The 12,755-nt window shown below is 41.5% G+C and overlaps 1 protein-coding gene across 1 annotated transcript in view; it reads left to right on the top strand.

Annotated features, from left to right (window-relative positions):
- Window positions 1–12,755, top strand: part of creb3l1 (cAMP responsive element binding protein 3-like 1) — a 52,325-nt gene that overhangs the window by 34,081 nt on the left and 5,489 nt on the right. Inside the window, exons 4-9 of the mRNA XM_062061196.1 lie at window positions 2,090–2,244; window positions 2,327–2,408; window positions 2,492–2,688; window positions 2,789–2,935; window positions 5,705–5,763; window positions 10,631–10,699. Of these exons, the coding sequence (XP_061917180.1) occupies window positions 2,090–2,244; window positions 2,327–2,408; window positions 2,492–2,688; window positions 2,789–2,935; window positions 5,705–5,763; window positions 10,631–10,699 (709 nt within the window). The remainder of the gene's footprint in view (window positions 1–2,089; window positions 2,245–2,326; window positions 2,409–2,491; window positions 2,689–2,788; window positions 2,936–5,704; window positions 5,764–10,630; window positions 10,700–12,755) is intronic.

A 12,755-nucleotide genomic window follows, 5' to 3' on the forward strand; every position in this document is an offset into this window, starting at 1 on the left:
AATTCAGAGAAAAGTTGGTGGATTAAAGAAATGTATTTAAATAAGTAATTGGATCTCCAATATAAGTCAAAAAAGACAACACATCGATTTACAAAAAGTTACAGTAAATGAAAGTAACGCACAGTCCATCCCCTGCACCTTGCCTGGGCTCAAAGTCGCGCCCACACATCCTGATATCATCAATTTCTATGTAACTCGAGTAGTTGCTACCTATGAATAATAACACACTTCAAGGTGCAACTGAAGTTGCATAACTACCTCGACATAAATAGTCAAGGCCTATACATAAAAAAGTCTTCTTACTCAAGTCTCATTAATCGTTGGCCACCAGTTAACTTTGTCAGCCACTTCTTCTGTTGCCTGTATACATAATGCTGGATGTACTACAAGCTTGTATTTAAAGGTGTCTGGTAAAGTCCCCCAAATTCCATATTCTGTTCCGTGTCAATATTCCCGTACCACATACCCTTTGAATCCGAATCCGAGGGTTGCGCATTGCTCGGCCGTCAAGCCCTGGCTGTCAACTCACTGTCCAGCGCAGCCCTTAAGGCAGACCTGGGCAAATTAAGGCCCGGGGGCCGAATGTGGCCCGTTGAGCTTTTCAATCTGGCCCGCCGGACATTCCCAAATAATTTTTTTAGATCTTTAAGATGGAAACTGTAGCCGCCGCTATGATGTGCAGTCATGTTTTCAAATTACCGTAAGTCTTGAACTATACAAAGTATTTCAATGGTTGGAATCAGCGCTTTTGCATGATGTACTAGTTACTATGGTAATCCAAGTCACAGCAGCTCAGACGAGGCACCAAGCAGTGTGGGTGGGGAGCGTCTCCACAGAGTGTTTCCAGAATGGCCAGCCTGAAATGGGGGTGTCAGGGAAAGAAGCGGAAGGAGATTTTTACAGCAAAGTTCTAAAGCTCAGTGATATATCAGATTGTAGTTGTTGTTTTTTTTTTTACCCTTCGCGTTCTTATTTTGCTGTGTTTGTTGCATTTTTGTTGTGTTTCGCTTGATTGTAAAATATGTCGATCGAGAGGGGGTGTGACGTTCATATGTTGTCAATATTCAGTGTTTTATCGTTCATAGTTAATATTGTAAATCCCACATTCTTTATTTTCATGTACATTCTGGGTGTCTCATTCATTAAAAAATTTAAAATTCCATTCCGAGTTTCCATGGTTCTCGCCCGGAAAAGGGTGTAGTGCCATCTCCGGGTTGCGGAGGAGACCCTGCCCCAAGTGGAGGAGTTCAAGTACCTCGGAGTCTTGTTCACGAGTGAGGGAAGAGTGGATCGTGAGATCGACAGGCGGATCGGTGCGGCGTCTTCAGTAATGCGGACGCTGTATCGATCCGTTGTGGTGAAGAAGGAGCTGAGCCGGAAGGCAAAGCTCTCAATTTACCGGTCGATCTACGTTCCCATCCTCAGCTATGGTCATGAGCTTTGGGTTATGACCGAAAGGACAAGATCACGGGTACAAGCGGCCGAAATGAGTTTCCTCCGCCGGGTGGCGGGGCTCTCCCTTAGAGATAGGGTGAGAAGCTCTGCTCAAAGTAAAGCCGCTGCTCCTCCACATCGAGAGGAGCCAGATGAGGTGGTTTGGGCATCTGGTCATGATGCCACCCGAATGCCTCCCTAGGGAGGTGTTTAGGGCACGTCCGACCAGTAGGAGGCCACGGGGAAGACCCAGGACACGTTGGGAAGACTATGTCTCCCGGCTGGCCTGGGAACGCCTCCGGATCCCCCGGGAAGAGCTGGACGAAGTGGCTGGGGAGAGGGAAGTCTGGGCTTCCCTGCTTAGGCTGCTGCCCCCGCGACCCGACCTTGGATAAGCGGAAGAAGATGGATGGATGGATGGCATTCCGAGTTAAAATAATTGCCCAGGCCTGCCTTAAGGCATCTCTTGCTGGTATCCGTTACATGAGCTAGAACAGAGTCTGGTGAAACCAGGATCCACTGCACAGTTATGGAACGTGAGAGAACATACTGTATGTAACAATGAAGATGACCTTTTATATTTAAACTGGAATAATGAAACAATGAAATTGACATTGGAAAAAAATGTAACAAGTGCGACCTGTCTCTCTCCTAGAGTTTGAATGGAACTTCAGTCAGGACCTGTCTGCCATTTTAGTGAAACAGGAGGAGCCAGACGTGGGTCAGAGGTCAGATCCGCAGCCTGTTGAAGGCCCAGCTTTTATTCTAAGCCCCGCCCCTCCGCGAAGAGCATCACCATGGAGACACACAGTGAGTATCCCACTGGGTCTGCCCCACAGCAAAGACATACATGGTGTTTATTTTTGTGAAAGAGTCTGTTTGGTTTTATCAGGTGCGCAGTCTGGACGACGTCAAGCCCGTGGCTATCAAAGATGAACCCAAAGAGATGGGACAATACCTCAGCCTGCCCAGTGGTACACACACCAGCCGCACATCGCCACTCAATTTTCTCACCTCACAACAATCATAAGAATTCCTCAACTCACTTTCCCCCCAGATGACGCCCTCCAGCTGCCACCCACCCCGCCAAGCAGTAACCACGGCGACAGTGATGGTTCCCTACCACCTTCCTCCCCGCTCCTCCCTCTGCCTCCGTCTTCCCCGCAGCCCCAACAGAGGCCAGCGGGTCGTGGCTCCTTGTCCTCCTCCTCATCTACAGCCATCTCGTCTTCCCCTCTACTAACCGCACCGCACGTCAGTCGCCATCGCCCCTCCTCTCCTTCCTTCGCTCCCCTGATGATTCCTAATCTTAAACCGATTAATTATTGATTAAGGTTTATGCATCATTGTGCAGAAGCTGCAGGGTTCCGGACCCCTCATGCTGACGGAGGAAGAAAAGCGGACTCTGGTCGCTGAGGGATATCCTGTACCCAACAAACTTCCTCTCACTAAGAGTGAAGAGAAGGCGCTGAAGAGAGTCAGACGGAAGATAAAAAATAAGGTACAGTAAATTCTTACACATTTTATCAGAATTATACATCAATTTGTTTACACACTTGTTGAATCAGTGATTGAACATGTGGGGCTCAACCAGGGGTGTCTTTTTGAATATTTCCACGTTTTACTTAATTTTTTTATATGGCCAGTACTGAGGTACCGTATTTTTCGGATTATAAATCGCTCCGGAGTATAAATCGCACCGGCCGAAAATGCATAATAAAGAAAGAAAAAAACATATATAAGTCGCACTAGAGTATAAATCGCATTTTTTGGGGAAATTTTTTTGATAAAATCCAACACCAAGAATAGACATTTGAAAGGCAATTTAAAATAAATAAAGAATAGTGAACAACAGGCTGAATAAGTGTACGTTATATGACGCATAAATAACCAACTGAGAACGTGCCTGGTATGTTAACGTAACATATTATTATTCAAATAACTATAACATATAGAACATGCTATACGTTTACCAAACAATCTGTCACTCCTAATTGCTAAATCCCATGAAATCTTCTTCCTCTGTGTCGCTTCTAAACAACTCTGCCAACTCCAAAGGTAGACAATGCGCCGCTTCCTCTTCTATATTTTACGGTAATGTGTTAATAATTTCACACAAATTGCTCCAGAGTATAAATCGCACCCCCGGCCAAACTATGAAAAAAACTGCGATTTATAATCCGAAAAATACGGTACATGTTATGTGTTCCTCTGATGTTATAATGGTAAACATTAATACATACATTTTCTTACTTGGTCTGTGCACCACACTTTAATTAAACATTAACATAGTGCAAGGTATTTGTATTATAAAGTCATCTAAATAAGTCAACTCAATGTCTACATCAGGGGTCCCCAAACTACGGCCCGCGGGCCGGATCCGGCCCCTCAGCATCCAAAATCCGGCCCACAGGAAGTCCCAAGTTTAAAAAAAATAAATAAATAAATAAAAAAGTATTATTTTTTTAATTTTTTTTTTATTTTTGAAATCTTTCCTTTCTAATCCATTTTCTACCGCTTGTTACTCTTGGTGTCTCCTAGTCGCTCAGGGAAATCATATTGTCTAAAAATGAATTTTCCCATCGATAACGTGACAATGTTAAATGTTGATGAACATCAATGTTAATTGATGTTAAATGACAAAACGGATTATAAAGACAATGTATATATATATATATATATATATATATATATATATATATATATATATATATATATATATATATATATATATATATATATACACAGCCTGGCCCCCGGCCAAATTTTTTTAACCCAATGCGGCCCCCGAGTCAAAAAGTTTGGGGACCCCTGGTCTACATCATATATGCATATCAACTGAATATTAATATATACACTTCCATGTATTAAGTGTCAATTAAACTGTAGTCTTGTGCGGGTTAGCCTTAACAGGTCATTTGTTTAGCAGCTAGATGCTAAATAAACACTAGCAATTTTTCACTTTTGATACTATACCGATATTGGAGCCATGAGTTTTGGCCAATACAAACATTGATACAATATCAGCACGAACCATACATACTTTTATAACTTTGTAATGTGGAATGTTAGAAAAGGCTTGACCAAGTAAATAATGTGGACACTTTTGTTACTGGATACTTTATAACACGCTTCTGCCATGATGTCTGTGTATGTGTAAGTAATATGCAAATAATAATTTTATAATTGTTTTTATTGACAAATGTGTTTTAATCGTAAACAATGTTCAATTATGGACATTTATTAGTTATTACGAATGTCTAGCTTGTGTGTTATCGTGTGCTTGGCTGTTGTGTAGCTGCTACCTTTATGTTTACCTTTTGTATATGAATTCACAAAAATACAAGAAGTGATCGACATTGTGTGCTTATTGGAGGATATTTAGCCGTTAACTAGCTCACAATACAAAGGTCCTGGGTTCAATCCTGCGCTCGGGATCTTTCTGTGTGGAGTTAGCATGTTCTCCTCGTGACTGCGTGGGTTCCCTCCGGATACTCCGGCTTCCTCCCACCTCCAAAGACATGCAGCTGGGAATAGGTTGATTGGCAACACTAAATTGGCCCTAGTGTGTGAATGTGAGTGTGAATGTTGTCTGTCTATCTGTGTTGGCCCTGTGATGAGGTGGCGACTTGTCCAGAGTGTACCCCGCCTACCGCCCGAATGCAGCTGAGATAGGCTCCAGCGACCCCTGCGACCCCAAAAGGAACAAGCGGTATAAAATGGATGGATGGATGGATAGTTGCCAAGCTATGCATGATTAAGCGTGCTACTTGTATTAGTGCTTATATTGTAGATTTTAGATGTATACCAATATAATTCGATACTTTTGTTTTTTTCTGCTGATATTAGACCGATATCCAATATTAATATCAGATCAGGACAACCCCTAATAAACACACCTGTCTATATTGATATCAAAACATCAATAGAACATCACACCAACTCAGGATATGCCATTAAAGCTTCAAAAACATATTTTAAAATTGTTAGGAAACTCACATTGGCAATGACTTCTGCAGGGGCGAAAGTGACACTTAATAGTCAAATGATTCAGAATAGGAGTACTTGCATAAACATGGAGAATTCTTAACAGCGCCAATTCGTAGCAGTGCACATTTATCCTTGGCGGGCCGCCACAAATAAATTATTTTAAACACTGCAATACGAAAGCTAGCGATTGAATTTTACTGTAATATTCATCTGAATTCAAATAATTTGTTTGTGGGCATTACTGTTAAAAAAGTCAACCATTATTTATTTTTTTAAACAGATCTCAGCTCAGGAGAGTCGGAGGAAGAAGAAAGAGTATGTGGAATGTCTGGAGAAAAAGTGAGTGAGTCGGAAAAATAAATCTTTGCCTTTTTTCCAACTCTTTTCTCTCTTCACTTATCTACTGTCCTTTTTTTCTTGTCACACTAAATATATATCAGTGGCATTGGCCTTTTGCTTACAGCGGGTTGGATCACATTTCACCTAATGAAAACCTGAAAAGGTTTAAACCAAACCAACAGTTTCTTCCCACTTGTGTGCACCATGCGAGGAGCACAGGCAATCCAATCCGCACGCCAGTGAGGGGAAAGTGGGGGTGGAGGAGGGGAGACATGGCGGTCAAAGTTCAAATCCAGCTGTTTCTAATTTTAAAGTTTTTCCCAGCTGAGTGAGCAGCCTCTGCCACAGGTTAGACAAAGTTCGTCATGAAGACGGAAAGCAGTCTCTTTGTATTAGTGCTCGCCTCTCGCGGTCGCAAGTGCTGCAGGATTATTGGTTGATCCTTCGGGAAGCAAACAGCGGGGTTGCTCGAAGGAGCGTGTGTTGAATGAGACTCATTCAAAGCAAATACAGTTGGATTATGAGAACTCCGGTGATGGATCAATGAGATTATCAGGGAGAGACAAAAACTTTTTCATCCTCCATTTGTGTAAAAAAAATTGTATTTGACGAGACTTTTCGCCTCATCAGTTCATGCTCGCAGATTTACAATAACTCTATTCTCAGCACCTCTAACAAATAACAGCAGGAAGCAGGCACTTTTGGTTTCAGGTAGCCACTTGACCATTGATACAACTGATTGGAATGCTAACCACGGTGATTCAATCCTATCAACTGTTGTGCTGGTAGAGGTCTCTTTTCTTTGCATCTTAACAGCTGTCATTTATTTAGAACCACAATAGAGCGGAACCGTTGTTGTGCTGGCAGAAGTCTCTTTTCTTTGCATCTTAACATCAGTCATTTATTTAGAACCACTATAGAGCGGAACCATTGTGCTGGCAGAGGTCTCTTTTCTTTGCATTTTAACAGCTGTCGTTATTTAGAACCGTAGTAGAGCGGAGCCGTTGTTGTTTTGGTAAAGGTATCTTTTCTTTGCATCCTAACAGCTGTCATTTTTTTAGAAGCCTAATGGAGGGAGCCATTGGTGTGTTGGCAGAGGTGTCTTTTCTTTGCATCCTACCAGCTGTCGTTTTTTTTAGAACCATAATAGAACGGAAACGTTGTTGTGCTAGCAGACGTCTCTTTTCTTTGCATCTTAGAGGGGAACTGCACTTTTTTTGGAATTTTTCCTATCGTTCACAACCATTGTGAAAGACATGACGACATATGCATTTTTTAATGCATTTTAACTCGCAAATAAAAAGCCCATTGCAGCGGAGCCAATGGGAGGTCCTCTATTCGGCCCATAAAACCCAATAAATAGCCATTCAAAAAGCGCCAAACATACTCCATTTACAATTTGTGACTTGAATATTAACCAAGTATTAGTCATATTTGGTATTATAAGCGGTAACGTTGACAAACCATTTGTAGCGGCGCCGTGGTCACAAGCTTGTGTGCCTTTGTTGACATCCTCGAGTGGTCAGCTGCTTACTTGATTCCTCACTTGTGGAAGGATGAGGACGTATTCCGGCAAATTGGTACACTTTGACAGACATTTTAGACCCGGGAATGGCGAGAACAACACGAAAAGAGGATTTAAGTTAAAGTACCACTGATAGTCACACACACACACTAGGTGTGGTGAAATTACCCTCTTTGTTTGACACATCCCCTTGTTTCACCCCCTGGGAGCACTGGTGGCCTCGCTCTGGATTCATGATTTAACCCCCAATTCAACCCTTGATGCTGAGGGGTCCCATTTTTATAGTCTTTGGTAAGACTCGGCCGGGTTTTGAACTCACGACCTCCCGATCTCAGGGCGGACAGTCTAACCACAAGGCCAGTGAGCAGGTTATGAGTCATTCTTCATCTAAATGGGAATATATGAACAGCCGAGCAGTCGGCAGCCTAATAACAGCAGACATTGTACAGTAAGGGATGTTTTATTATGTTGTTTGGCTCTCAGGAAGTCTGCGGTGAGTTGTTTTTGATTGATTGATTGATTGGTTGATTGATTGAAACTTTTATTAGTAGATTGTAGGACTGCAACTAACGATTAATTTGATCATCGATTAATCTGTCGATTATTGCTTCAATTAATCGATTAATAATCGGATAAAAGAGACAAACTACATTTCAATCCTTTACAGTATTTTATTGGAAAAAAAACAGCATACTGGCACCATACTTATTTTGATTATTGTTTCTCAGCTGTTTGTACATGTTGCAGTTTTTGAATAAAGGTTTATATTTAAAAAAAATTACCTCTGCGCATGCGCATAGCATAGATCCAACGAATCGATGACTAAATTAATCGGCAACTATTTTTATAATCGATTAGTTGTTGCAGCCCTAGTAGATTGCACAGTACAGTACATATTACGTACAATTGACCACTAAATGGTAACACCCGAATAAGTTTTTCAACTTGTTTAAGTCGGGGTCCACGTTAATCAATTCATGGTATAAATATATACTATCAGCATAATACAGTCATCACACAAGTTAATCATCAGAGTATATACATTTAATTATTTACATTATTTACAATCCGGGGGGTGGGATGTGGAGGGGGTTGGGGCGGGGGGGGTTAGGTTTGGTTGATATCAGCACTTCAGTCATCAACAATTATATCATCTGAGAAACAGTGTAGGTCTGACTTGGTAGGATATGTACAGCGAGCAGTGAACATAGTGAGCTCAGAAAGCATAAGAACAAGTATATACATTTGATTATTTACATTTGATTATCTACAATCCGGGGAGGTGGGATGTGGTGGGCGGAGGGTGTTAGTCACTGATGTTCAAGCAATCAAAAAAAAAGCGAACGTTGTGATGTGTTTTTTTAAAGGCCTACTGAAATGATTTTTTTTATTTAAACGAAGATAGCAGATCCATCCTATGTGTCATACTTGTCATTTCGCGATATTGCCATAGTTTTGCTGAAAGGATTTAGTAGAGAACATCGACGATAAAGTTCGCAACTTTTGGTCTCTGATTAAAAAAAAAGCCTTGCCTGTACCGGAAATAGCGTGATGTCACAGGCTGAAGGGATCTTCAAATTTCCCCATTGTTTACAATGCAGCGAGAACGATTCGGACCGAGAAAGCGACGATTACCCCATTAATTTGAGCGAGGATGAAAGATTTGTGGATGAGGAACGTGAGAGTGAAGGACTAGAGTGCAGTGCAGGACGTATCTTTTTTCGCTCTGACCGTAACTTAGGTACAAGGGTTCATTGGATTCCACACTTTCTCCTTTTTCTATTGTGGATCACGGATTTGTATTTTAAACCACCTCGGATACTATATCCTCTTGAAAATGAGAGTCGAGAACGCGAAATGGACATTCACAGTGACTTTTATCTCCACGACAATACATCGGCGAAGCTCTTTAGCTACAGAGCTAACGTGATAGCATCGTGCTTAAATGCAGATAGAAACAAAATAAATAAACCCCTGACTGGAAGGATAGACAGAAAATCAACAATACTATTAAACCATGGACCTGTAAATACACGGTTAATGCTTTCCAGCCTGGCGAAGCTTAACAATGCTGTTGCTAACGACGCCATTGAAGCTAACTTAGCAACGGGACCTCACAGAGCTATGATAAAAACATTAGCGCTCCACCTACGCCAGCCAGCCCTCATCTGCTCATCAACACCCGTGCTCACCTACGTTCCAGCGATCGACGGAAGGACAAATGACTTCACCCGATCATCCGTGCGGTCGGCGGCTAGCGTCGGATAGCGCGTCTGCTATCCAAGTCAAAGTCCTCCTGGTTGTGTTGCTACAGCCAGCCGCTAATACACCGATCCCACCTACAACTTTCTTCTTTGCAGTCTTCATTGTTCATTAAACAAATTGCAAAAGATTCACCAACACAGATGTCCAGAATACTGTGGAATTTTGAGATGAAAACAGAGCTTTTTTGTATTGGATACAATGGTGTCCGAATACTTCCGTTTAACTATTGACGTCACGCGCATACGTCATCATACATAGACGTTTTCAACCGGAAGTTTAGCGGGAAATTTAAAATTGCACTTTATAAGTTAACCCGGCCGTATTGGCATGTGTTGCAATGTTAAGATTTCATCATTGATATATAAACTATCAGACTGCGTGGTCGGTAGTAGTGGGTTTCAGTAGGCCTTTAAATTAATGCGCTACATATGGTTAAAATGATCAAAATACGTAATTATTAAATGTTATTATAAATGTGTCTGTTACTACATTACATATACTTACAGTATGTATATAAAACCTTAATAATGGTGTTTGGATGTTTTTAAGGGCTTTTATATGCAGAATAGAGCAATAGTGTAAGTGGCCTTTTGATCACATTTACTGTTTAGAAGGCATAAAAAAAAGAAAAAACATGTGTTCTTATCTTACATAAGGATTGTGAATGATGGGCAAAATTCCAAAAAAATGCAGTTCTTTTTTTACAACCACAATAGAGCATTCTTGCGTATGGAGGATAAATACTTTGGATCCGGCACCAAGCACTCAGACTAGGTCTGTTGTATCTAAGTCTGTGAGCCTGAGCTGATGAAGCCTGCTCGGATGAGAGGCGAAACATCATACAAGTCAAACTGTACAGTCCAGTTGGGATCTGTTCAATAACCCTGAAAATACGCTGACTTGGATGAATGACTATATTTAGTGTTTGACAAGCACTGTAAAGTCAATAAGAAGGAAATATCCTCAAATAATGTCCACAAGTCATGATCACAAATATTTATTATTTGTATTCTTATCGTAGACATATGCACAGCTAGGGTGATCACAAGAAACAATGTTTTTGTTTCAATGTTTCAGGGTGGATAACTATACGTCAGAAAATGGTGACCTGTGGAGAAAAGTGGAAAACCTGGAGACTGCGAACAGGTGAGGATTACTCCAAATGCTCATCTAAAGCAGTGGTTCCCAACCACTACCGGTCCATGACGCATTTGCTTTGGGGCCGCACAGAAACATTAAATCATTTATAAACGACCCCATTTTCTCTGACTTCACTTTGCCTGTCCCACGAGTCACACCAGTAAGCTTGTTCATAAATGCACATCAAAACTCCTGAAAAGAAGTCTCCATTTGTTATATTTGTTATGTCTTTGTTCCATGGGACAATGCTGGGCCTGGGCGGATAACAAATTTTGCTCGATGATATGTCCACCTACAAACTATTGCCATTAAATAATATTATTGCCATTATTTTTTATGGAGACCAAATTAACCACTGATGTAATGACAATACATAATAATAATGAAAGTATACCCTTTCAGATGCAATAACTTGTATTTCTCGTATATTTTAACATTGTAAATTAAATGTAAACTTTTAAATACCAAAGTAAATAAAACAAACGCATAATACAAATAAAATATACTTTGTAAGCAAAATGTTGCACTCGAATAAAAAATCACAAACAAAATCAATAAAATAAGTTCTGTCTCCGGTGGGTGTGGGAGACCCTCAAATATACACAACCAAAGCAATAAACAAAATGGCTAAATAAAGTAATGTTGATCAAAATGATCACGGTTATCATTATTATTGTGCAGACCGTCTCGCTCGCCGAACATGCACATTAATTTAAAAAAAACTTTGATATATACGTAAGAGCTGTGGCCCCGCCTCGCTTCACAACGAGTCAAAGACACTTGATGAAGGACAAGAGAATTCACCCCCTTCTTTTCATTCCGCTGGGGCACAAACACAGACAGCTGCTGAAACCGATGAAAAGCGTGAATGCTCTTGAAGCATGCACATGGCGATTTATTGACGCTGGAAAACTTACCGGCTTAATTTTCATTTATTGTCGGTTGATTGACTTATTGAATATCGGCCCAGGCTTAGACAATGCACATTAAAGGCCTACTGAAATGAATTTTTTTCATTTAAACGGGGATAGCAGATCCATTCTATGTGTCATACTTGATCATTTCGCGATATTGCCGTATTTTTGCTGAAAGGATTTAGTAGAGAACATCGACGCTAAAGTTCGCAACTTTTGGTCGCTGATAAAAAAAAGCCTTGCCTGTACCGGAAGTAGCGTGACGTCGCAGGTTGAAGGGCTCCTCACATTTCCCCATTGTTTACACCAGCAGCGAGAGCGATTCGGACCGAGAAAGCGACGATTACCCCATTAATTTGAGCGAGGATGAAAGATTTGTGGATGAGGAACGTGAGAGTGAAGGACTAGAGTGCAGTGCAGGACGCATCTTTTTTCGCTCTGACCGTAACTCAGGTAAAAGGGCTCATTGGATTCCACACTTTCTCCTTTTTCTATTGTGGATCATGGATTTGTATTTTAAACCACCTCGGATACTATATCCTCTTGAAAATGAGAGTCGAGAACGTGAAATGGACATTCACAGTGACTTTTATCTCCACGACAATACATCGGTGAAGCACTTTAGCTACGGAGCTAACGTGATAGCATCATGCTTAAATGCAGATAGAAACAAAAGAAATAAGCCCCTGACTGGAAGGATAGACAGAAGATCAACAATACTTCTATCAGGAGACACTGAACCAAACCCTGGACCTGTAACTACACAGTTAATGCTGTGCCGCCTGTCGAAGCCTAGCAATGCTGTTGCTAACGACGCCATTGAAGCTAACTTAGCTACGGGACCTCGTCAGAGCTATGATAAAAACATTAGCGCTCCACCTACGCCAGCCCTCATCTGCTCATCAACAACCGTGCTCACCTGCGTTCCAGCGATCGACGGCGCGACAAAGGACTTCACCCGATCATCGATGCGGTCGGCGGCTAGCGGCGGCTAGCGTCGGATAGCGTCGGATAGCGCGTCTGCTATCCAAGTCAAAGTCCTCCTGGTTGTGTTGCTGCAGCCAGCCGCTAATACACCGATCCCACCTACAACTTTCTTCATTGCAGTTTCCATTGTTCATTAAACAAATTGCAACAGATTCACCAAC

Source organism: Entelurus aequoreus, linkage group LG01, assembly GCF_033978785.1.
Source record: "Entelurus aequoreus isolate RoL-2023_Sb linkage group LG01, RoL_Eaeq_v1.1, whole genome shotgun sequence".
Lineage (NCBI taxonomy): Eukaryota > Metazoa > Chordata > Actinopteri > Syngnathiformes > Syngnathidae > Entelurus > Entelurus aequoreus.